Source organism: Vipera ursinii (assembly GCF_947247035.1).
Source record: "Vipera ursinii genome assembly, chromosome: 5".
NCBI lineage: Eukaryota > Metazoa > Chordata > Lepidosauria > Squamata > Viperidae > Vipera > Vipera ursinii.
In genome coordinates this window covers 61044396-61070849 of record NC_139518.1, presented here as the reverse complement: position 1 = coordinate 61070849, position 26454 = coordinate 61044396, and the positions used below count along the sequence as shown (strand labels likewise).

The following is a 26454-nucleotide window of genomic DNA, read 5'->3' as shown; positions in this document are numbered from 1 at the left end:
TGACTGTCAGGAAATTTCTCCTTATCTCTAGATTGGTTCTCCTCTCCCTGATTATTTTTCATCCATTGCTTCTTGTCTTGCCTTGAGGTACTTTGGAGAATAAGCTGAAACACCCCCCCCCCCCGCTTTTTTGTGGCAGTCCCTTAGACCAGGGGTCTTCAAACTTGGCTCTTTTATGACTTGTGAACTTCAACTCCCAGAATTCCTCAGCCAAGCACACTGGCTGAGGAATTCTGGGAGTTGAAGTCCACAAGTCATAAAAGGGCTAAGTTTGAAGACCCCTCCCTGCCTTAGACATTGCAACACTGCTATCATCTCATCCCTAGTCCTTCAGTTCTTCTCTTTCCAGATTCCTTTCTAGGTTCAGAAAGACTGAAATTCGAGAAAGGAAAGCCACCCCACCCCACCAAAGGAAATCGATTAATAGTGATTGCTTGATAGTGGGGAAAACTGCCAGCATAGGAGGAGACCCTGCTAGCCTATCGAATAATCTCATCCAAGGTTTCTAAAGTACAGTATTTTTTTTTAAACTGGCATAAATTGATTGGTTGGAAGCGGAGTTAAGGTCCGAAACTAAAAAGGTCAAGGATAGTGGAGCCAGCCAATAGGAAACGGCAGCTAGGGGGGCAGGCAAGAGCCCTGCGCCCTGATTGGCGTGATCGGGGAAGCGATACCAATGAGGTACCTCGCTGGCGGCAAGGCTTGTTCGTAGGTTTGTGACGTGATCGGCCTTTTTTGCTTTGACGGTCAACGGGATAAGCTGCGCTGACTTTCCCTCGAGGTGCCTCGGATTTCCGGAGAAAGAGAGGCGGCTTTCGGAGGTACCGCGGAGGGATGGGGCGCCGGTTAGCGTCCGGTTTGGGATTTGGGGAGGGGAGAGGATGCTGACTTTCCTCAAAAGTCCATTACCCGGGAGTTCCCGGTCTTCTGAATGGCGAGAAAAGAGAGGCTGGAAGTCCTGGGCAGAGCTTGTTCCTGTGTTGAGGGATCCTCCAAAAGTCCTTCTCAGTTTGTGCCCTTGTTAGTGTTGTCGCTGCATCGCTTCCTCCCAAGCCCTCCTGTTGAATTCGATGTCACTCTTCCCTTCCAGTTGTATTCTGATTGATGGATTGATTGACTGATCGATCGATGGATCGATCGTATGGAGTACGATCATATATTCTGAGCATGTCAAGGAGGGTAGGTGCATACAATGGCTGTGACTAAACTAGAGGGAAGGGCGTCTCATTCAGCTGCAGTCAGTCTTGCTAAAATAAAAATATGTGCATCCTTCAGTCCTCCTCTGCATTCCTTGTGTCCTTGTAATTTTTAGCAGTAATCAAAGGACTCCAGGCACCGCTCTGTCTGGAGATTTGGTTGCCCTCCATACACATCTGAGGATCTCTTAAACACAATAATGTTTACCGAAGAATAGGGGGTTTCACTGACTGTGGTTACTTATGGCAATCTCTTCTTCAAAGGCAAGCGGTTCCAATAGCACAGGAGTGGCAGTGAGAGATGAACAATGTTTTTGGGAGCAATTTGACTAATTAGGTCTGAATAGAATAGAATAAAAAAACATTATTGTCACTTTAAATGTACATTAATAGGCATACATTAAAATGTATGCATTCTTTGCGTTCAGCTCTAAAAAAAATACCATTATGCATATACCCACATACACATACGTATATGACACAGAAACATCACAATCTAGTTTGAATGTATTCGTATACATGGCAAAAAAAAAAAAGAATCCTGCAAATTTGCAAGATGAATGGCATAAGGAACAAAGCTGTTACAGAATCTAGTAGTTCTGCTATAAATATTTTGAAACCTCTCAGAGGGGAGAAATAGAAACAGACCATGAAGTGGGTGTGTGGGATCTCTAACAATGCTTCAAGCTCTAAGCACATAGCACTTATAAGCAGTATCCTGAACAATGGGAAGTGAGCTTTCTATACTAATCTCAGCTGTCCTTACCACTTTTATCTGAGGTACTGCTACCACCAAACCAAATATACAGTATATGCACATTTTTGTCCCAGTAATACTACGTGTTAGACAGGCTTTTGAGGCTTTTTGAGATATTACACCAACATGTCAAAATACGCAGGAGAGATCATATCTTAAACAAATTTTCCATACTGTGTTCCAGTTCCCCAAGAAATAATAGTGTTTGTTTCGTTCCTCCACATATGTCCTGGGTTTTGAACTATAAAAATATCACTTCTTTTGCATGTTTTAAAAATCAACATCATTTGTTTCCTTTAGTATTGGAGGCAAATTGAATGTCTTGTATAACTATTTGGCACCAAGGTATGTCTATTAAAAGAGTTTAATTATTCAACCCTATTAATGGATATATCTTGGTGCCAAATAATTAAGGATTAACTATGAAAAGGAAATTTTAAAGCACCACTTTTAGTGGCTTTACTTTAGATTGAAAAAACCTTTTCAAGTTTCCAGGTAAAGAGGATTAAAAACAATATATATGCCTCATGAGTAATGTAACTCAATTTTGATTTTTTAAAGCAAGGGAAATTTGGTTTTTATAATGGAGATTTTAAAAATCATTCTCTCTTGCTTTCTGTTTTTAAAATGTGACCATGCAGTTGTGTGTGTGTCTGTGTATATCAGATTTTACTATTAAAACAAACCTGTTGTCAACTTTTATTACAAAGCAAGCTAATTTAGGTTGTTTGAGGAAGTGTGAAGGGCCGATCTGTACAGTCCCATTACATTCATACTGATGCAACTTTGAATTATGCAATGTTAAACCTGAATCTCATCCAAATTTTGTGTGATCTTTTCCCTTGAAGTCTCTAGATGTCCTATTTGAAGTGCATTGGTACCCTGTGTTAATATTAACAACAGTACTTATTGATATATCCTGAACAACTAGAATAGTTATATAATCTCCTTGGAAACTATTTAGCACTATCCAGAGATATGGAAAGACTGACGACTGTTGTGGTAAAGTCATTGCAAAAATAAGGAAACCATTGGAAGTGGGTGTTGCTCTTGTATGTAGTTATCTTGCATTAACACATTACTAGAAGAATTGTAAATACATTTTTAGCTGGTCCAGAAATACTGCAAAAATACTGAATCTTTCCCAGTAGTCTCATAATTCAGACTTAGCTGGTTTGGACAGTCATTTGGAATGTATCATTTTTTAAAAAATAGCATTCTTTCCATAGCAAATTATTTGGTTTTATGTTTAAGTAGACAACTTGTGACTCACTGGACCATCCTTTTAGGGATATTTCCTTACCAGATAACCTCAATGCCTTCAGTAGTGACAGAACGTCTGATGCACTGACTTCACTGGGAAAGTTGGGATATATTCAAAACTGTATCTGTCTTGAAAATAGCCCACATTGAACTATATAGCAGTTAAACATTGGTGCAGGAAGTGTTTTATGACATTTATGTATTATGTCATAAAATGTTTTGTAAATTTTATAAATTTACCAATTTTCGATTCATAGGAAGGAAGCATGGGATCCCAGATTTTGGATATGTTCTATAAGTTAGCCCATTTGAAGTACCTTGGTTCAAAACCCATTGCTCTATGATGTGCCATTTCGCCTGTTATAAGCCTGAGAGTTTTAGTAGTATATGGATAGATGTATCAAGGAAATAATCATGTATCAAGCATAACATTATAAACAACTGGGTCTCACTGTGGATATCAGTTCCTTGTAAATGTTAAATATACGTATGTCCAAACTAGTGCAGTACTATTGTCTGACCTTCCTTTTTCATCTATGAAAGTCTTCTTGCTTCAACAGCAGTAATTGAGAAGAGGGGAAAAGTTTGTAGAACGATTCTATCATGTTGCCCCTTTGAAGGTCTCTAGTGCTTGCCAAACAAGGATGCTTAACAGTGGATATATTTAGCTAATATTTGATCAGCTAATCCACTTATGACCTGTCAAGCATATTTGAACTGAACATGTAGATAAGAAACTAAAGTATTTCAGCAAAACATGGTGATTTTCCTCTGTCTTGCAACACTTGGTGAGAAATTCCAAGGGTAGCTTTGTTTATTTAGAGCGGATTTATGGTTATGCTACTGACATTTTTACTTAGAATGATACAAAAGATTAAAAGTACAGACAAATGGATATTTGTTCAAGGTAAATATGCTGAATCATCTGGCATCTGTGGGAGAACTGTGAAACTCGGGATGCTTGAATATGGCTTTGTCTCCACATTTCAGACAAATTTTTCATACTGACTACGTTTGCATAATGTTTGCACTATGGCCACCCATAGTGAAGTGAGTAAGGAAGATGACTTGATGGAGATATGTAGACTCCCATTACCAAGGCAAGAGGGGCTAAAGCATTTTTTAAATCAGGAATGTTGAGATAATGTTCAGAAGTGGCTCAGTCACCTCCCTAAGTCATTGAACAATAAGGAGGAGGAGGTACAGCACATCAGAATTGCAAGATTATATTGTTATAACTAATCATAGTAAATACAGTTTTAGCTTATTTGTTAAGTTGATATCCTTATCTGGTCTACCTAGTGCAAGGATAGGCTACCTTGGCTCTTTTATGACTCGTGGACTTCAACTCCCAGAATTCCTGAGTTACCTGACTCAGGAATTCTGGGAGTTGAAGTCCACGAGTCATAAAAGAGCCGAGGTTGCCTACCCCTGACCTAGTGGATAGTAATCCATATGTGGATCCCTCCCCTCCTTCACGCTAATATTATACTGCCAAAATTCAATAGTACAATCAAATGTTTTTATTGTACATTATTTTGTTTTGAGATTCAAGGTATCATAGACTAATGCATGTATTTTGTTCTGTATATATTTGTATATTCACCACTCAGCTGAGGCCTAGAATATCAATGCTGTCACTCCAGTGACATAGCCATGCTGCATTGCCACTCAGTCTCAAAAGATATGAAACTAACACTAAAGTATAGGTCCAAACCAAAGCATGTTGCCCAGACTTGTGCTAAACCATGATTTCTTTAATCTTGGATTGTTGAATAAAACATAATTAGTTAGGTTCACGCACATTGGCAAGCCAGGGGATTCTCAATTAGTAGATAGTAACCTTCAAGGAAAGTCATGAGCACTTGGGTGAGGGTTGCAGAACCTTTTTCAGAACTGATCAGGTTTGCTAAAGCAAAACGGGGAGTTCTGCAAAATTTTGTTCCTGTTTTGCCTGGGCAGAGAGCAAAATTGGGAATGAAATCTGTTATTTTAAATGACCAGCTCTCCAAAAGGAAATGTTTTTTGAGTGATTGGAGAAAATTGAATTGTACTGATAAAATCAAACTTAAGGAACTCTGAGAAATGTTACATATCTTCTAGTAGGCGGTTTATTTCTTTCTTTTCCAATGTTAATTTTGGTGAAGCAGTTCATTTTATTTGTGGAATGGGGATTGTACAGATTTTTCTTTTTTAGGGAATTGTAAAGTTTGAGAATACTCACTCTTAAGTCAGGGGTTCCCAACTGGGGGTGCTCACACAACCTGGAGGTGCGAGACGATATTCCAGGGGGTGCGAAAATTTGGGTTTTCAAAATTATGGTGTATATGCATAATTCATTGACGTTATTTTGAACTTTTGTAAGGAGCGCGAGAATATATCAGAAGCGTTCTAGGGGTGCAGGGTATAGAAAAGATTGGGAACCACTGCTCTAAGCCATGAAACATGGCACTTAAATCCTGGTCTATAATAGGAGAAGCCAATGCCAAATAAACTATATTATAATTTAGTTACAATGTGTTAACCCAGTTTCTATATTCTCTGCCTGGTCTTGCTCTCCAATCAAGGGAAGTGAATTCCTGGTTTAGGATATACTTGCAACTATTAAAGGAATAATAATGCTATTGTTTTACATTTTATTTCTATCAAATGTCATATTGATTTTCTTTGTAATATCTTTATTTTTATTTCTCCTTTCAGGCTATTTTTTTAAACAAGGATGAAATAAGAAAATACAATTAAAACTATATACAAGAGACAGACATTATATTTCCATAAGCAGCATGCAGTAGTACTAGCAAACTGTATGAGGTATTAACAGATACTTGTCTTGGCACCTAAACACTCTCTGCCCCACATTTCCCCTTTTTATTTTAAAAATAATAATTATTTTTTTTAAAAAAAATTATTACATAAACGGTATTGTACCACCCAGCAAAGCAAAACCATGTCCCGTAGCTTAACCATTATATGCAAAGATTACATGGATTCCACACAGGCTAATAAGAGAAAACACTGTAACGAAGTTGCAGCAGTTCTCATCTATTTGGGGGAAAAGAACCCAAAACACAATGAGTAGCAAGGAACTTCCTCAAGGTAGTTGAGAGGAAGGTGCAGACAAACCAACTATATCAGTTTCCCTATGACAGTCATTTCATCAGAATCACAATACCTTTTCAAAATTTCAAATGTCCCAATAAGCCAAAACAAATCCTACTTGTAGTATGAGTGATCTTCACTTGATAACATTGTAATATACTGTACATATGAAAAACCAAGGCTGGGACAGAAGCAGAGAGAGAGAGAGAAACCTATGTTTGCTTTGAGAGCTAAGCAGAAGACTTTACTTCATATATAAAGTATTGCTCCACTTCCTGAAATGCTGCCAGTGTTATTTTGAGGAAGGAAAACAACAACCCTGTTTTTATGAAATTGTAGGCAATTAAACAGGATTTATTTGTCTAGGAGTATTTCCCTCTTGTCAAGTAACTCTGTTGGAGCGGTCATATGATTAGGGTTGTAGAGCAATTACAATGAATTACTCTTTAGACGCTGCTTGGAAGAAAACTTGCCACACAGTTTAGCAAACTGGAAAAATGTTCTTCGTAGCTAGCTCGCGTCCAAAATCTTTGAAACAAAATAAGCAGACCTGGCTTTGATTCTCCTGCGTTTTCTTTCAACTGTTGTTAAATGCCAAATGAAAGCGTGTTAGGAGTGCCCCTTTTCAGTTTAGAAGTTTCAGCGTGCTTTTAAATAACCGACGCTTTGGCTGAACATAGAAAATAGTTGTCTGTGTTCAGTTGGTTAGTCCTCGCGTTACAACCATTCAGTCAGTGATCATTCGCAAATACGACAGGTCTGCAAAGTTGTGGCCATCACAGTAAGGTGCAATCATGTGATCGCCACTTGGAGACTTCCATTGCTGGCTTTGCTTGAGAAATGTCAATGGGAAAACTTGCTGGGAAAGTCACAAGTCGTTCCTGGAAGTTGCTCTGCTACCTTTTCTCCTGAGGGGCCCTGCTTCCATAGAAACCCATGACCCACCTGCGGCCCCCCACCAGCACATCCACTGCTACTGCCCATGGCACTCACCCACCTTCCTGCAGCTCTTGCCTGGCTCTTCGGTGACTTGAGGTCCTCTCATAATGACCTGCGTGGTCCCTGGGTTACAGTGGCAACCAAGACTGTTGGGATTGCCATTGCTAAGTGAGAACGGGCCCGTGATGTGACATTTTATGAGCGCTTGGCTTACCAAAGGAAACCACAATCCAAACTGCTGTTGTAACCTGGGGACTACCTGTACAACCAATGGGAAACCAGAAAGACATTTGATCTGATCCACCAGTTTATATTTTGAATTTCCACCCTGAATAGATGTGTCTTATTCTTTCTCTTTAGCATGTCGTTGGTGACATTTTTCCATTGGCCTGTTGCTGTATCTACATATGTACATTTGAACCTTATCCTGCTGCTCCAGTATTTTTTTCTTATACAGATAGTCCTCGACTTGCAACAGTGAGTGACCTTTTGAAGTTACAAGGGTACTGATAAAAGTGGCATGACCCGACTGTTGCAGCATCCACATGGCCACGTGATCAGAATTTGGCTGCTTGGCAACTGACTCATATTTATGGCGGTTGCAGTGTCCCTGGGTCACGTGATTCACTTAAGAACTGGGCCAAGAATAATGCTGCTTGGGGTGTGTGTGAAAGCCCTAATAAGCAGGCATATACATAGAATGAAGGCTACTGCTAAGTTTGTAAAGCCGCCCTGAGTCTTCGGAGAAGGGCGGGATATAAATGGAATTAAAATAAATAAATAAAATAAAATAAGGCAAAACTCACTTAACTACTGTCTAACCTAACAGTGGAAATTTTTGGCTCAATTGTGGTCGTAAGTCAAGGACTATCTGTAATCTCTGTAATTAACCTAGGAATCCTTCAGGTTTCTGTAATTTGGTGCCTTTGGGTTTATAGACTTGGGAGTTATTTATATTGAAGACCAAGACATCTGAAAAACACATTGGAGAAATTGATCTAAGGAAATTACCAGTTCTTCCAACTCTTACTTCATTGGAAGTAATTTTCAAAAATTGTTCTTCTGTGTTGATTTTCAAACTTCAGAAGTGGTATGTATCATAGACTGAGGCATATCATAACAGATCAATGGCGCATATTAAGGTTTTTAATGTGTACAGCTAATTTGGTGTAGCTTTGTCACTAACGTAAAACAATAGAATAGGAAAGGGCTGCCTAGAACCATTATTCTATCATTCATTTTAAAGCATGTTTATCCATCCTCATCTTTCTGCCCTTTTCATACACAAACATACTTGGTAGCAAGTAGCCATTCCTTGGGAACAACTCACCGGCTTGTAATTTATTAGAAAGAGATTGAGAATGTTTGTTTATTTGTGTCAGAACCATCACAGTTAAAGTAAGGCATGCTATATGACATAAAAATTAAGATATAAAATGCAAGATTAAAATAGGTACACATTAAATGGATCTTGCCTAGAAACTAGCAACATTAATTGCATTCTGTCGTGCTGCCATGAGGTCCTGAAGTGTAGGCTGATCAGGACACAAAGGGCAGGTATACATAGATTTTGTTGTCTGCATGTCACCACAATCACAAAGAACCGGATAGCCCCGTTTGTTCAGAGTGTCTCTGGATCTTGTAAAGAATGAAAGTTTAGGACTGAATCTTTTGATGTTCCTCATTGTCCAGTTGATTTATAGAGCAATTTTCCTAACTCAGCGTGCTCCCGTGGACACTTGCAGTTAATTCTGTGATTTACTCCAAGATATCTGAAGGATGGGAGACTGGGGAAGGCTGCTTTAGACAATTTCCAACTTTTTTGGAAAGATTTTAACCGTGCCCTTCTTAAGATTTAGATGGCTTGAACAATATTAAAATGCTTCAAAAATGTTAATAAGCTGGTCAAACTCCTGAATCCGTTGACTATTGCTTCTGAAACTTAATGTTAAGTGTTTATTTTTAAATAATTTTTTTCCTATAAAACTGTGGCTCCCTAGGAATCTACAGGTTTCTGACCATTTTCCTTTGGTTTCAGATTACAACTGTACTACAATCATGCTTTCTAAACTGGCCCATTCACAATGCTTGGCGGTCCTGCGTCAGGGTATCCGTACTTCGGCAAGTTCGGCTGCATCGGTTGCAACAAAGAAAACAATCCAAGGCCCACCATCCTCAGACTACATATTTGAGCGTGAAGCTAAATATGGTGCACATAATTATCACCCACTCCCTGTGGCACTTGAAAAAGGAAAAGGTACATCTTTTTAATCAATGTGATTTGTTTCTAGGCGTTACTGATTTGGATAATATTGGATGATATTAGTCTTAATCTTTCACTTTCCATCCCCATAGTAGGTGCTCACCCACTAAAATACTGGTATTCAGGGACACTGTTTAGGAAGAGTAGGGCTCTGTTACTCTTCTCTTTCCCCATGTGTCCTCCGAAGAAGGAGAGAACTTACTGTGAGATCAGTCCTCTTTTTTTTTGCTAGCTGACAGATCTAGCAATAGCAATAACACTCAGACATATACCATTTCATAGTGCTTTTACAGCACTCTCTTAAGTGGTTAAAGTGTCAGCATACAGAGTCAACAATCTGGCTTTTCATTTTACTGACCTCAGAAGGATGGAAGGCTGAGTCAGCCTTGAACTGGCCAGGATCGAACTGTTGGCAGTTGGCAGAATTAGCTTGCAATACTGCATTCTAACCACTGCGCCACCACGGCTCTCGATCTATGAAGAACCAGACAAAATAAGTTTGTGTGTGATAGGAAAGGGCAAGGGAGCAAGGGGATGCACTGGCAGGGATATCTTGTCAAGAAGACTGATCTCTTTTATTGTATAAAAAAGCAGCCTTACAACTGAATAAATATGGAAGCTAAATGTCCTTCTCATACCAGCAGCCATATGACTAGAAGCAGCCATAACAGCAGCCATACGACATGCAGTATGCAGCCATATGACTAGAAGTATGATGAGCAGTTTGACAGTATCAAGTTTGGAACCGTTCTGCTCATCCAAGGCCTCATATTAGCAGCTTATTTATGCATATGGATGAGTGATAGACTGGCTGCGCTCTGCCCCAAAGATTCCTGACCCAGGTATTACAATCAGAATATTGGCCGACATTTAATCAGCTATTTGTGTGTGTGTGTGTCATGTGAGAGAAACCGGTTTCTATAACTGGATGAATGTATGCTAAAGAGCACAGCACACATTTTCCTAATTTTACTGAAGACCTGTTCCAGATATTTGCATGAATATCCAAATTTCTCTTTACCTTGTAAGCTCATTGCTTACACATAACACATTGCTTGTGCTGGTGCACCTGACAAATGCTCCTAATAGATCTTAGGTAGGAGGGGGGGAGAAAATGTAAATTCAAGACTGAATTTACCTGGAGCCCTGGCTTATTTCTTACACAGTTACTTGTAATGATGTTGTTGGTCATGTTGCCTGGAACTGTGGCCATTATAGCCCCATTTATTTAGAAAGCATTAGGCTGGGGAAAATTGAGGTATATGCATATGTCAAGGAAGTTGGCTGTACAGTTAATCCTTGCTTAGCAACCACTTATGTGACCATTCAACGTTACAATGGTGCTGAATAAGGAGACTTATAATCATAGCTGGGACTACCACAGTGTCTCCACAGTGATTTGATCATGATTAGGCAACCCTTGTACTAACCCACCAGCAAATTATTGCTATGGTTGTAGTGTCCTGTGGTCACACAATCACCATTTGTTTCACTGCTGGTTTCTGACAAGTGCAGTAAAGCGGGGGTCCCCAACTCCCAGTCCGTGGACAACACCAATCCACAGCAAGCCAGAAACTGGTCCGCACAAACAAGCGAAGCCCCATCCATGGGATGCAGGCAGGACATGAAACCACACCCCCTCTGTTCCACGGAAAAACCTCTCTCCACGGAAATGATCCCTGGTACCCAAAAGATTGGGGGCCACTGCAGTAAAGGCAGTGGGGAAGCTGACAGGAAGTCACAGTCATGTGATGTACTTAACGACCACATGCATTTCAATTAATGACTACAAGTGCTATCATAAGTCACTACTATGATCATGTGATTTTTCTATTGCCAGCAGAGTTGCTGATCCCTGTAGTTAACTGAGGATTATCTGTAGTTGTGTGTTTTAATCTGTAGCCATAATGAGAATTGCAGTAACCTAGAATTAAGGAGAAATTTCCTACAGTGAAAACAATTGATCAGTGGAAGGAGTTGCCTCCAGAAGTTGCGAATGCTCCAACACGAGATTTTTAAGAACAGATTAGACAGTCACTTGTCTGAAATGGTATTGAGTTTCCTGCTTGAGCGGACTGTGTGTGTGTGTGTGTGTGTGTGTGTGTGTGTGTGTGTGTTCAACTAGTAGACCCCCCAGGGCCCCTTCCAACACTTTAACCATGTTAAAGACATAGTTGACCTATGAAAAACGGAATGCAAATCATTTGTCCAAAGGCTGCTATTGCAAAAGCATATCATGTTTAAAGAAGAAGATAAGTATTTTGAAAACCCATCAGATAAGTGTGTCACAAGAGTTGGGTAAGTCAATTCAGCTGTAGAAATGACCTCTTGAAGTTAAGCTGAGACTACTGCTACAGCTTCATCCATAAATAAGAGAATGATAGAAAGAGTCAGTTCTGACCAAAATTCTTTTCCTGAAGGCTGCTTAAACTTTGAGAAATACATTAAATGTCCCCAACCTGTAGTCTCTTTCCTTTTAGAAATATACTACTTGTTGTCTGAGAAATGTTAAGTTACTTTGTGGTGCAAGTGCCTCTTCCCCATCTAGTTTTATATTTGTGGCTGTTGGAACACTAATATTTCTCCTCGTAGTAGTCCACTGAATAACCTGAATAAAATACTAAAAAAGCAAATAAAACTAGCATAAAAATTTCAGTTGAGATTTATGTTCAGATTCAAATCTGTAAGCAGGAACAGAATTTTAACATCTGAGCTTTCCCTCATCTCTCTATCTTTCTCCTTCTATTTCCGTTGTAAAAATTACAGGGCCTTTGGTTTTGCCTTTCTACAAAGACAGAACATATTTTACAAGGCTGTCCAGGATTTAGGACACCAATAATTTGCAACACTTACCGCCTCATCCATGGTGTCTCTGCTTTTGTTCCACTTAGCAAGCTTCACTACTTTGTGAGAATGTTATCATCGGTTTAATTAGAAACTTAAATGGTGTCAAAGTCAAACTATTTCCTTGCTACTATATTGCCTCATAATGTTAGATGAAAGCTTGTTGTACAACACGAACAGCTGGAAACTGTTTGTAGGTCAACTCTTTTACTGGTTTAGGGCTGCACATTAGCAGATTTGTGGAATAATATTATCTCCTGGACAGTGTGCTTGACAACTAGATAAGTAACAAGTAATGTGCTTCCTTAAGGACAAGTACACAATTGTTTTCGCCTTGGTATCTTGCAGCCTGCTGAAGCATATTATTCTGGGAGAGAAATACAGCTATCTATGTCGCAACATATCTAGTCTTCTGCTTACCTTGCAAATGTGAAAGTAAGCGATCTTCCCCTGGTGCAGGGGTAGGCAACTTCGGCTCTTTTATGACTCATGGACTTCAACTCCCAGAATTCCTGAGCCAGGAATGCCTACCCCTGCCCTGGTGCCAGTCTATCAGCTCATGCAAGATATTCACATTTAAGCCCACTGTGAGCTCTCCTATATCAGAAAGATCTACCCTGTTTTAGATTTGGTTAGAAACTGCATTTTAGACAAGGAATTAAGAAAAGAGGGTAATGATTAAGTATAGAACAATCATCAAGATATGTAGGAAAACGTAGGCTTCTCACACCCTTTGAAGAAACCAGCCCCCCCCCCCCGTTTTCCTGATTTTTGTGAGGAGCTGGTCATTTAGAAGCTGGTGTTTCAGCAAGTAATTAATTATTGTCTTTGGAATAGATTTATTTTGAGTTTCATGTCTGTATCAATTAATGATAGCGTCTATTAACTAAAATTAATATAGAATGCTACCTTTGGTTGAGACTGCCAGATGATCATAGACCAGGATTGAGGTACTTCTAGATCAGGGGTGTCAAACTCAATTTCATGGAGGGCCGCATCAGCATTGCGGTTGCCCTCAGGGGGCCGGGTGGGTATGGCCTGGGTGGGCGTGGCCTACTGGGTGGGCGTGGCTAGAGTGCATATGGCCTACTGGGTGGGCATGGCCAGCTCTACATCGTTCGCATCAAGGGTGCCTATGGGGGCCTGGGCAGGAGTGGGACAGATCTGGGGGTCTCTGGCAGAAGGAGGGTCTCTGGGCCAGGGCCAAGGCAGTGGGGACCGTTCCCTCACTGTTTCCAGGATGGCTTCGTGGGCCATATGAAACCACTTTGCGGGCCAGATCCGGCCCCCGGGCCTTGTGTTTGACATGTTTGTTCTAGATTGTGTGCAGCTTCTCTTATTTGTTCCAGCATGCATTGTCAGTCCTGGGAAATGGCGGAAAAACAATGGGGCAGAGTTCTCCAGAACTCCTGCTATGGAATGCATCAAAAAAGTAACCCCTGATTGGTTGCTAAAGAAGGAAGAAAATTGGCAATTCCCTCAAATGAGAAGGTTTTTTCTTAGCAAAAGTATGCACGCAGTCATTTTCAAAGGAAGAGGATTGTTCTTTGTATTTCATTTTATCAACTTGAACTTTCAGACTTCAGTGCGGTCGACGTGTCAGTAGAATGTTTGTCGCAGCACAGCTTCACTGATATTATGTTGTCACTCTACTCACTGAGTGAATTTTCTGTGAATGCAACACAGGCTGTAAAAGACAAACCTTTTAATTTTTGTGTTCAAACGTCAGAATTGAGAAAAGATCATTTCTGTACTATTGTCATTCTGATTACGTTTTGCTAAACCAAATAATTTCATTTATGAAGTATGTTTGTGATGGAAAGCCACTTTAGAAATATTGATTATCAGATAAATGACTTTTAATGCAACCTGTGCACAATTACTTAAAAGTAGGTCTCGTTTTGTTCAGTGGGATTCTAGGTAACCAAGACTATTTCAGCTTCCAGCAGTACTGTATTTGTCACTTTGTACCTATCAAATGATAGCTGCTTAATTTTTTTTCCATGCAGATAGATCATCCTGAAATAAGTAAATGTTTGTTGTTTTAATTCCTTTTCAGGTGTTTACGTATGGGACGTAGAAGGCAAAAAATACTTTGATTTCTTAAGTTCTTACAGTGCTGTCAATCAAGGCCATTGTCACCCAAAGATTGTATCCGCTTTGAAATCCCAGTGTGAGAAACTAACTCTTACCTCAAGAGCATTTTATAATGATGTGCTTGGTGAATATGAAGAATACATCACGAAGATGTTCAAATACAACAAAGTGCTTCCGATGAACACAGGTAACATTTCTTGACCTCTCCTCCAATCAGAATGCAAATAAGCATCTGTATAACATCTGTGCTACAGAAGCAAGCTGCAGATTCTAAAAGGTGAACTTATTACCTGGAACCTTGAAAATCTGTTGGACGCAACATTCTGTGTCTGTTCTGATCCCATTGAGAGAGAGAATGCCTTGTTTCTTTGTTCATTCTTTTATTCAGTTTATACAGCTACTCCTCTCAACAAGTGACTCTGGGTGGAAAAGAATTAAGGTAAAAACAAATTAACAAACATTAAATAAAATTGAAATACATGGCAGTAATTCCATGGGGCTGACTCCTCCATATCCCAACTAGGATAGTCTTCCTATATAGGGAATTGACATCTCATATTCCCTTGAGAAGTACACTTAAAACTACAGTATTTTTTTTTATTTAGCGAGAATCAGGTGCTATCTTTATTTTTTATTTCCAGAGCGATGCCCCTCTTACCGCTCTTTCCTGGATTTTAGGAAGGTGGAATCTATGTGTCCTTTTATATTATTTTTACCTTATTGGTTTACATTTTTTAAAATCCTAAATTAGTTAGCGAAAGCCATAATTTGCCAATTGTGCTGCCGCAGACATAGGCTAAAAGAAATATATTTAATAGCTGGATTGCCTTAGACGCCATACCATCTGTGAAACCACTAGATGGCACCTGAAGACCAGAAATATTGAAAAGAAAATAATGATTAAAGATTTAATTTTTTTTTTAAAAAAAATCATGTTTAATCCATATATTGGATCTTTTGGATATTGTGGAAAAATCCTGTGGTAGTGCCAGCCTCCTGAAAAAGCCTGAAAAATGCATGGTTTTTTTTTTTCATAGTAGTGTGGATATGGTTTGCCAATGCTTTATTTGGTTTATTTTTAAATATCCTACCTTAGTCTGCAACTCTGGTATTATCTGTTGTTCTCCTATCCAAGAGCCACCCAGGCCAGTCCATGCTTCTGACCCCAAACAGGGACAGCCATGAAGCTGCTAAATGAAATTCCAACAACATCACAGTATACACAAAAGTAACAGCAGCACAGATCTACCAGAGGCTGGATAAAGAAATAAGAATCATCTAGTGCTTACAACAGAAGGCACTGTAGTTGAGCAAGGGAAAGTTCCATAAACAGAATGGACTGGTCTTTTTGTTTCCTTCTGAGCTTTTTTATTGCCTCTTTTGAATGGTTCATAAATGTCTCTCTGTCTCTATGTGACTAGAACACATCCTCTCCAGCAGCCAACAGTCAGATAAACAGGGATTAGCACTAGACAAACAAGCAAGTAGAAAGCAATACCACAACCAAGGAACTACCAAGAGGAAACCCATACCCCCGCCAACACTGGCAGGGAAAGCTATTGTCTCTAAACAGGGAGCAAATCCCACATTCACTTGCGCTAATGATATTACCTAGTCAGTTAATGATGTTACCTAGTCAGTTAATGAAATGTCTGAAAGCAAACCAAGCTCACGAGAACACCATGGACTCCACAATGTTTATTTCCTCTTTCCTTCCCATCTCTGTTATATGCGTGTTCTTTGTCTTAGGTGTGGAGGCTGGAGAAACAGCATGCAAACTGGCTCGTAAATGGGCTTACTCAGTGAAAGGTATTCCAAAATACAAAGCAAAGATTATTTTTGCAGGTGAGTAACCAACTAGAATCAGCGTATTGGCTGAAATGCTTAAGAAGCATGCATAGTTAACAAAACAGAAGAGTTCTCTTTTATAATAATGGTAGTGCTGGAGGTTTATGATGGACATGCAATTTAAAGTTGAAAATTATAATATGCAACATTTATTGTTCTCTATTATTGGGACGTGGTGGCTCAATCAGGACGTGGTGGCTCAGTGAATTAGGACACTGAGATTGTTAATTAGAAGGTCGACAGTCTGGCGGGTCGAATCCTGAGTGCCACATAGCAGAGTGAGCGCCTGTTACTCGTCCCAGCTTCTGCCAGCCTAGCAGTTCGAAAGCACGTAAAAATGCAAGTAGAAAAATAGGGACCACTACGGTGGGAAGGTAACAGCGTTCCGTGCGCCTTTGGCGTCTAGTGATGCCGGCCACATGACCACGGAGACGTCCTTGGACAAGCGCTGGCTCTTCGGTCTTGAAACGGAGATGAGCACCGGCCCCTAGAGTTGGAAATGACTAGCACGCATGTGCGGGGGAACCTTTACCTTTACTTATTGTTCTATTCCTCATAACGGTAGAAAACAATGGTCAAGGCTACTTTGGGATCTGCTCCAGTTAGGTTGGTACTCCATGCACTCAGTCACCAAGTGCTATGCTTTACCATTTATGACCTTGGTGTTATTATATTGCAAGGTGTTTATAATGTAAAGATAAATGTCCCTTCTTATGAGTCTATATTAGATAGCAGCGTTCTGCTATAGCTGGAAACGAAAAATGTTGGTTTAACAATGTTAGCTGTAACATGGTACCCAATGCAAATATAATAAAATTGTGACACAAATTATCAAGATGGTGGACGTTCATCCATAATAAAGGTGACAGTATATTTTTGAACATATAGTTACTCATATCTTTTCTTATCTACATAAACAATACTGAACAGTAAATATAGGTCCCTCTCTTAGTGTACTCGTCTTTTTACCCCTACTAGCTGGCAACTTCTGGGGAAGAACATTATCAGCAGTCTCAAGCTCTACAGATCCTTCCAGCTATGATGGGTTTGGACCATATATGCCAGGTTTTGAAATAATTCCCTACAATGATTTGCCTGCCCTTGAGGTACCTCACAATTTCCCAATCGGTGTTGTAAGATATTTAGCTGAATGTCCTAGAAGGCTGAAATAGCTTTTGCAGATTTGGCTTCTGACTGGTGTCTTAAGGATAAATGTTGCACATGGAGATTTCTTTAAATGATCTTGCTTATGAGACGTGGACTTGCATATGGGTGAATTTTCTCACAGAACTGGTTGTAGAATCGAACTGCTTCAGCATGAGAACATGTGGTTTAGTAACAGGAAATGGTTTCGTAATAGTCTGCCATAGAGTTATACACGAAGCTCCCACTTCGTATTGTCCACCCTCCCTGCCTATCAAGTGGGAACCGTCTCTCTGGGATCCAAATAGTTCCTATACCAGTTTCTTTGGAGCAAAATATGACAAAAACAAGGATTCTGCTTATTGGTATGTACTTTAAAATGTTTAAAAATGGAAGCAAGCATTTCAGAATCGAAAAGGTGAATTGGGCGTATACGATATATGTTGAAATAAGGAAAGGTTGTGAGGATGAGATACAACCTCTTGAACAGTGTGAATATGGTCAGTGTTTGGCCCTCAGGGTTTAGAAACCCAATGCTGCCCGATTGATATTGGCCATGAAAACCTACGCCAATTTCAGTATGATTCACGGTGAGGGACTGAGATGCTGGCTCTCAACTTGTGGAGAAGGCAGGGAGAGTTGATAATACAAGAACAAAGGAGAATTTTTTTTTTAAAAAAAAATGAAAATAAGGCAGAGTAGATAGCAAAAAGTATGTGAAACAGACTGAGGAAGAAGAGAGGCAGAAGTAAAGGGCCAACTTTTTATTACAAAAGTTTCACATGTTTCTAACTAAAATTTCAACTTTTGGTAAATTTAGTATAGGGAGAAATTTGCCCTTGAAAAATTTACCACTGAGAAGTGGAATATTAAGTACTATTCATTGGCACGTATTTTCCAGGTACTGTTCAACTAGTGCAGGTTTTTTTCCCCTCAAGAGCATTTCACTTTATAAAGCTATTCTGTGCATTTCCCATGCTGAGAACATTTCAAATGGTTGTTAATTTAAAGTGCCACGAAATCAAATTGCTTACATTAGATGGTGACATATGCTTGTGCGTTGGACTGAAAAAAAAATCTGCATTTTTAAAAAATATTTAAAAGAGTCTGGTATGAGCTGACCTATTCAGAAATAAGATTCAGTATGTTTCGGCTGTAGATCTTATCCGAGACTAGAATTTCCCCCCCTGCTGAGTTGTATTTGGTGATTCTGATTCTTCTATAAATGTGCTTGTCCTTTTAGCGTGCGCTTCAAGATCCAAATATTGCGGCTTTTATGGTAGAACCAATTCAAGGTGAAGCTGGTGTGGTTGTTCCTGATAAAGGTTATCTCACAGGAGTGCGAGAACTTTGCACAAAGAACAATGTAAGTTATTGTACCAAAAAGACATTGTAAGAGAGCATGTTAGTCTATGGTAGCCAAAAGTCAGAAGAGGTCTGTTAACACTTTTTCAGACTAACAAATGTCATTAAAAGCCATAAACCTTCCTGGACTAATAATTGACCTTGTCAGATGTTCTAAAATGAGAATAATTAAACTTTGGGAAATGGCCAAGCTTTGTAATTAACCGACACAATCATTTCTTTTAAAGCCCAGGAAGGAATTGTCTATTGCTATTGCATATTTCAAGACACACATTAGGATATCTTCTGACAGTACTCTGTTGTACTCCAAATTATAGATTTTCTGGATCTTATTACTGTATTCAGAGCTAAAAACTCATTACTGGGCTGCAACATAGATATTTCTGGGCTGGAGACTTAAGATTCCCAAAATTAGGCAAAGGCAGGGTATAAACATGGATAGGGTGAGAACACAAAACTAAAATTGGTTTTAATTTCAGGGCATTTAAAATGTCATAACCTTTGATTAAATATCATTAATACAGTATTCCCTATGTATTCCATAATATCCTCCTTTTCTTTCAGTCAGAATTAATAACTTGTCAGCAACTTTTGAAAACTTTCACCTAAAACTTTTGTGCTATATATAGCACAAAGCCTTGACAAATGCTTAACACACATTTGCCTTGCCTTCTAGCTAATAAAAGAGAGAAAGAACCTGTGGCTCAGGAAGTTAAAACAACTGCCTAATATATAATCAGCCCAGGTTCGAATCTCAGATAAAGGGTATGACTGACTGATGAGAACATAAAGAGTTCGAAATGATCATCTCAGCCTCCCAAAATTCTTTATTAGCAATTTGAATAATTTGCACATATATATATATATATATATAATTCTTTAATTCTTTGTTGGTAATTTACATAAATATATGAGCTGTCACCGGTGTGACTACTGCCTGTTCGATGGCCTTCAAGATAGGCTGAAACAGGAAATAAAGATTTGTCCCATGTTTGGGGCCTAGCAAGGTAATCTAAATAGTTAACAAGTATTTGACACATACATACATACATACATATATACATACACATATACATATATACATATATACATACACATATACATATATATACATATATATATATATATTTGGTACAGTATAAAAAACAAAAATGCCTTGGAGTTAATACCATAGTATAACACATTTTGAAAAAAAAACAGTGTTCATTTTTCTCAGTAATGATGCTTGTATGGTTCTGTTGGAATCTTATTCTCAAAGATGAGACATTACTCAGCTCTACTATCTTATCTGCTCTGTGCCCATCTGAAGCAGACAGAAGAGTATGCTTTGTGGGTTCTTAAGCTTGGACGCTTAATCCACTTCTAATCAACTAGTAAACTGCCTTTACTTTACTTTACTTTATTTTGTTGACAGAGCTGTTTTAACAACTTTGTTTACTTTTGGTTATAGCTTGGTTGAATATTACGTGGTATTTTATATTATACACATATTTTTAGATTTAAGTGCATAGTAGCGGCTCAGATAAAAATTTGCACATATTATTAGCTTCCAAACAGTTAAAAGAAAAGGGTTAGCAGGATATATATATATATATATATATATATATATATATATATATATATATATATATATATATATATATATTTTATTTTAATCCCATTTATATCCCGCCCTTCTCCGAAGACTCAGGGCGGCTTACAATTTAAGCACAAACCAATGTGCTTAGCAATAGCCTTCATTCTATGTATATGCCTGCTTATTAGGGCTTTCGCCCCCCCCCCCAAGCGGCATTATTACAAAGTCAGCTTATTGCCCTCAACAATCTGGGTCCTCATTTTACCTACCTCGGAAGGATGGAGGGGCTGAGTCAACCTTGAGCCTGGTGGGATGCGAACCTGCACTAATTGCAGGCAGCTGGTGTTACTTAAGGAGGCATTAGCCCACTGCTCCACCAAGGACTATAGACTTTTTCTGCTGACATGCATGGCTATTTTTAAAGATTAGCCTTTGAGAATGCTCCTTCCTTCCTTCCTTCCTTCCTTCCTTCCTTCCTTCCTTCCTTCCTTCCTTCCTTCCTTCCTTCCTTCCTATCCATCTGGGTATTTTCCCCCTTTTCATCCTCTCTATTCCCTTCTCTACTTCCATCATGTTTTTGCTCTTTCTGCTGTTAGGGAATATACACTGTGCAATAAGATTTGACTCTTTGTGTTGAGAGAATGGTCTGTATATACAGATGGGATCCCCTACATTTATAAGTGGGGTACCTTATTTTGAAATAGGTGATTTTAATCAGCAGGCATTAGGGCCAGGTGGCAATTTTGAAAGGTAATATTATGTAATACAGATATGTGATAACAGTGATATTATATTTCTTGTGGTACGATCGTATTAGCTTCTTGTAATAGAATTGCTTGGAATATTAGAATAAACTTGGTATGTTGAAGAAATATTAATTCTTGAATTTCCATAGAAGGCTATTGTTTGATTCTCTTTACCATTAACAGGTGCTCTTTATTGCTGATGAAATTCAGACTGGATTAGCCAGAACAGGGGAAATGCTAGCTGTTGATCATGAAAATGTTAGACCTGACCTGGTTTTGCTTGGAAAGGCGCTGTCTGGAGGTGTTTATCCTGTAAGTATTATATTTTTAAGTACTCTGAATTTGTTTTTGAATTTTTGAGCAAATTAATGATAGCGAGTAATTTGTAGAACGCTGAACTACGTAGCTACCCTTTTTTAGAAAAGGGGGAAAAAGTTGAACAAAGAAAAAAAGCAAAAAGAAGAGAAAAAGTAAACACAAAGAGGGAACCTACAAGTTTAATGGATTTAAATAGAACCACATTGGTTAGAAAAAGAATTTTCAGCATGTCTTTAGTTTTATAGGACTGAGATAGTCTGCTGTCCTTGATGGGCATGCACTTGCTGCAAAATAGATACCTCTGACTGAATTCGAGAAGCGCTCAAACCTGTGTGGAGGGTTGTAACTTCTTTGAACTTTATGGGATTTAGTTCCAAGCATAGGATTACATCCAAATCTTGCTAAGTGAATCCTTTGGGCTTCCAAGAGTAACTTAGAAATGACCTAGAGCAAGGGTGGGGAACCTTGGCTCTTTTATGACTTGTGGACTTTAACTCCCAGAACTCCTCAGGAATTCTGGGAATTGAAGTCCACAAATCATAAAAGAACTAAGGTTAGACTAAGGTTCCCCACCCCTGACCTAAAGCCTTGAATTGAGCAAGAGGGACCGAAATGGTGGAACATTCTCTGTGATCCATCTACTAAGGCAGACATGTCAAACACAAGGCCTGGGGGCCAGATCCTGCCCATGAAGTGGTTTCATGTGGCCCGCAAAGCCATCCTGGAAACAGTGAGGGAATGGCCCCCGCTGCCTTGGTCTGGCCCAGGCCGGCTGGGAGCCAATGTACAATTTCGTGGTGGCCATCTATGCTGTAACGCATTCAGTCTTAGCTCCACAAGGCCATCTGGAAACAGCGAGGGACCAGCCCCTGCCGTGTCAGCCCTGCTCCCTGGGCACGTGCTGGGGAGGTATCACTCTTTGTGAGGAACGAAAAAATGCACCATCACCTGGAAGTGGCCAGCTCATGGCCCTGCCTACTTTGGGCAGGCTAGGGGCTGGGCAGCATTGCACTTTTCTTCAGATTCATGCCACCCGGCTCAGCCTCTTGGCACTGTGAGGAGAACGTCCCACTGCCTGCCAAAACCGGGCAGGCTGGGGCCTGGACAGCATTGCACAGGTAACATTGACTCTCATGCTGTTCATGGCATCCCCTACCCCAGAGCCTACCAAGCTGGATATGTGAAGTAGGAGAGGGCCATGTGCTGGCTGCTTCCAGGCGATGGTACATTTCTTCATTCCTCAAAAAGGATGACACTTCCCCAGCTGCATTTCTTGTCTCTTGTTCTCCCTCCCTCATCTCAAATATTTTCCCATCACTCTTAGGAAGGAAGGGAGGGAGGGAGGGAGGGAGGAAGGAAGGAAGGAAGGAAGGAAGAAAGGAAGAAAGAAGAGGAAGGGTCTGAGGGAAGTCCTGCCTTAGACCTTCCCTGATGCCCTTTCACCATCCCCTTGCCCCCTCCTCCCAGCCTATCTTGGGGGGTCTCCCATCCTATTGCTAAGGAAGCTTTGGATACAAAGCCAGGTCTCTTCACAAGGAGAGGGAGTGGGTCTCCCTCTTGACTTTGCCTTCGTACCCATCATGAGCAACCTGGCTAAGGAGAGCAAGCACAGCAGCAGCAGCCTTGAGGAGGACGTAAGTGTAGCTGGGCGCCCCCTTGGGGAAGTGGGGCTGGGCTTAGTGCCGCGAGTGCTTGAGGGCTGAGCCGGGTATTTGACCTCTGTGCCACCATCCGGCCCTCCCCCCGCATGGTCTGAGAGGAACAGTGAGGCTCCTCCAATGGACCATGCTTGGCACTTGCCCAGGTCCCATCTCCGTCTGCCAGAGACCCTCAGATCTGTCCCACTCCTGCCCAGGTCCCTGTAGGCACCCTCGACACGAACAATGTAGAGCTGGCCATGCCCACCCAGTAGGCCACACGCACTCCAGCCATGCCCACCCAGTAGGCTGTGCCCACCCTGGCCACACCCACCCAGCCCCCTGAGGGTAACCGCAGTGCTGATGCGGCCCTCAATGAAATTGAGTTTGACACCCCTGTACTAAGGAATGCTGTCTGGCGGGGGCCAGGAAGAGAGTCTTTTCCATCATGGCTCCTGGCCTTTGGAATATCATTCCCTGAGAGATTAGATTGGCTCTGACCCTGATGGCCTTTCATAGCGTCTATAGGAAGATAGGAGGTGGGGCTGAGGCCATACTTTGGTTATACTGATTGGTAATTTATCAGCCTGTTTTTACTTCAGCTGCTATTTCTAGGTGTCTGGTTGCTTTTTAGATTTTCTTTTAACACTGTTGTGCCAAGTGTGAATTTGAGATGGGCAGCATATAAAAATTAAAAACATTAAATAAATAGCGGCTGGCTGGAGCTGGCACTGGCTGGGGCTGCAGCAGAAATGATATGAGAAACTTTTAGCACTGCTGATCCTTGCAAGACCACTTTTCCAAGATATCGCTAAAAGCAGATGCAACTTTATCATTTTCCAAGAAGACAATGTGGCATCAGAACACCAAATTAACACCTAAGGAATGAGCTGTTCTATGTTGTTGCCTTTAGTTGTACATAGTAGGTGTTTAGGTGGAAGGCGCCAAAATATTCTGAAAGAATGTTGGAAAGCAAAGTAAGGATTCATTTTTTAAAAAAATTTTCCCCCCCAATCATACTGCTTCCATAGGTGTCAGCAGTTCTGTGTGATGATGAAATTATGCTCACCATAAAACCTGGAGAACACGGCTCTACATATGGAGGGAACCCACTGGCCTGCCGAGTGGCTATGGCAGCACTTGAGGTACGCAAGTAATGGTTTAAGGCAGGGGGGTAGGCAGCCTTGGCTCTTTTATGACTCATGGACTTCAATTTAGGAATTTTGGGAGTTGAAGTCCACGAGTCATAAAAGAGCCAAGGTTGCCTACCCCTGGTTTAAGGGCTTCATGAAAACATCTGTTAATACACTGGAATATTTAGGAAAATTGCAAGTTTTGAAGCACCAATACTAACAAACACTGCAGACTAATTCTATATACTTTTTTTAATGTCTTTGAAAAGAAGACATGCATAATTTTGGGAACCTCTCGATTGCCCGTCGTAGCACTATTCCATATTAAACCTCTTATTGCAAACGTTATGATATTCCCCCATGTTCATCTTTTTCAACTTCATTTTAAAACCGTTTTCAGGTCATCGAAGAAGAAGAATTGGCTAAAAATGCAGAAGTCATAGGCAGTCTATTGAGAAACGAGCTCATGAAGACGCCATCAGATATTGTCACGCAAGTCAGAGGAAAAGGGTTATTGAATGCTATTGTTATTCGGGAAACTAAAGGTAAAACGATCATTATATTGTGCTACCACACATCACTGTGATAAAAAGTCCATCTCATCATTCCTTCAAGGAAAATTTGCAGGATCAGTTCTAAAGCGATACCCAGATATTCACTGCATCCTTCCATCTTTCTTGGATGGGAATCAGGATGGTGTGGCTTCACTGGGAAGGTGGTTTTCTCCCCCTACCCTCACACCTTCATCCCATTACCTTAGAACACAAAAATACGGAGTTTTCCAGTCTGGGAACTGAAGTTTAACTTATCAGGAAGGCACTAACTTGCTGCTATGTGCAAAAGGGGAAACGTCAAGAGAACTCTTACCAAGTTCAGATTAATGATCTATTCATAGCAAAGTTCCAGTCTTCTGCCAAAAGTGTTTTGTCCCCTTGCCGGAAATGAAACCCGAGTAAAACTGTGCCTTATTTGTTGTGTGTTTTATATTGTAATAGATTTAGATTCTAAGCAAAAAAATACCGGTCTTTTTCTTTCTTTTTAATCTTTCTGAAGATTGGGATGCCTGGAAAGTCTGCCTAAGACTCCGTGACAATGGACTGCTGGCCAAGCCGACACATGGGGATATAATCCGGTTGGCTCCCCCACTAGTGATCAAGGAAGACGAGATCAGAGAGTGCATTGAAATTATCCACAAAACTCTTCTCTCTTTTTGAAGGCATCGTATTTGACCTGCGCCCGTAATCAGATGACAAACTGCTGTAGCTCAAGCATGGTCTTGCACTAGCTCAGCCGGATCCTTCCTGGTTTATTTTATTTTTTGCTCTGTTCAGCCACAGAAAATCAGCCTTTGAAGATCAAATTAAAACATTTATTTTATAATGGGTCTAAAGGGAAAAAAAAGACTAAATTTCGTCCCTTTTTTCTGTTTGTGGACTATTTGTTCAATCTCTTTTAATGAATTGTAATTTGAATGGTTACTTACATTTCAGCCAAAGTATAAATTATATACCTTCCTGTACCAAATATTACATCTAATGAAACTTTTCATTTAAAAAAAAAGCATTGACATTCTTTTTTTCCATTTTGTGCCGAAACCTGAAATCTTAATTATTGGAAGACAATGATTGTAATCTTTAAGAAAATCTTAAGTTTTGAAAAAAAGCGAATAATAGAATGCTTTACTGCTTGAAAAAAATACCAATTCATAAAGCCTGATCAAATGGGATGAAATACAAGCAGCTTCTCATTACCAGAACATGCATAAATTAACAACCTACTGTTTCTATGTGTGTGTGTGTGTGTGTTACTACTTGTGTGACTCTGTAAGTTATACATCAGTGGGAACTTCAGTATGATTCTAAAACTAATATTCCTATTTTTAAGTTTTAGTCTACAGGTAAAAAGCTTTATGAATAATATTGAAGATAATGTTTCATTGTCAGGATTCATATTGAAAACTCCCAGTAGCAAATTTGATAGTGCTTGGAAATTTTTCAAGCACCTTTTTTCGTTGTTGTTTAAATCACATTTTGAAAATGCCGCCTCTTTCTAAATGCAAAAGTATCTTTGCTCAAAACTGCTAATCCTTTGGCTGGGAATGTTCCTTTGTAGTTCTGGCTCCAGAAGGCGGAGATTTACTGTATATGTCCTGCCTTGTTTTTCTGATATTAAGAGCAGCCAAAGTTGCAGGAAGCTCTTTCTTTCTTTTCCATCTTTTGCAGTATGGCTC

At 39.9% G+C, this 26454-nt stretch overlaps 1 protein-coding gene across 2 annotated transcripts; it reads left to right on the top strand.

The window, feature by feature from the left end:
• The first annotated feature begins 727 nt into the window (after nucleotides 1–727).
• On the top strand, nucleotides 728–25793 carry OAT (ornithine aminotransferase). 2 transcript variants are annotated; one of them, XM_083364522.1, is made up of 10 exons: nucleotides 728–821; nucleotides 9293–9511; nucleotides 14421–14645; nucleotides 16208–16303; nucleotides 17285–17412; nucleotides 18693–18815; nucleotides 21320–21448; nucleotides 24123–24236; nucleotides 24625–24769; nucleotides 25278–25793. In XM_083364522.1, the coding sequence occupies exons 2-10, from the start codon at nucleotides 9313–9315 to the stop codon at nucleotides 25436–25438; spliced, it is 1320 nt and encodes a 439-aa protein (XP_083220648.1). In that variant the 5' UTR covers nucleotides 728–821; nucleotides 9293–9312; the 3' UTR covers nucleotides 25439–25793. The 2 variants fall into 2 exon arrangements, with proteins under 2 accessions (XP_083220648.1, XP_083220649.1); XM_083364523.1 differs by lacking the exons at nucleotides 728–821; nucleotides 9293–9511; nucleotides 14421–14645 and adding an exon at nucleotides 14695–14897.
• The last annotated feature ends 661 nt before the right edge of the window (nucleotides 25794–26454 follow it).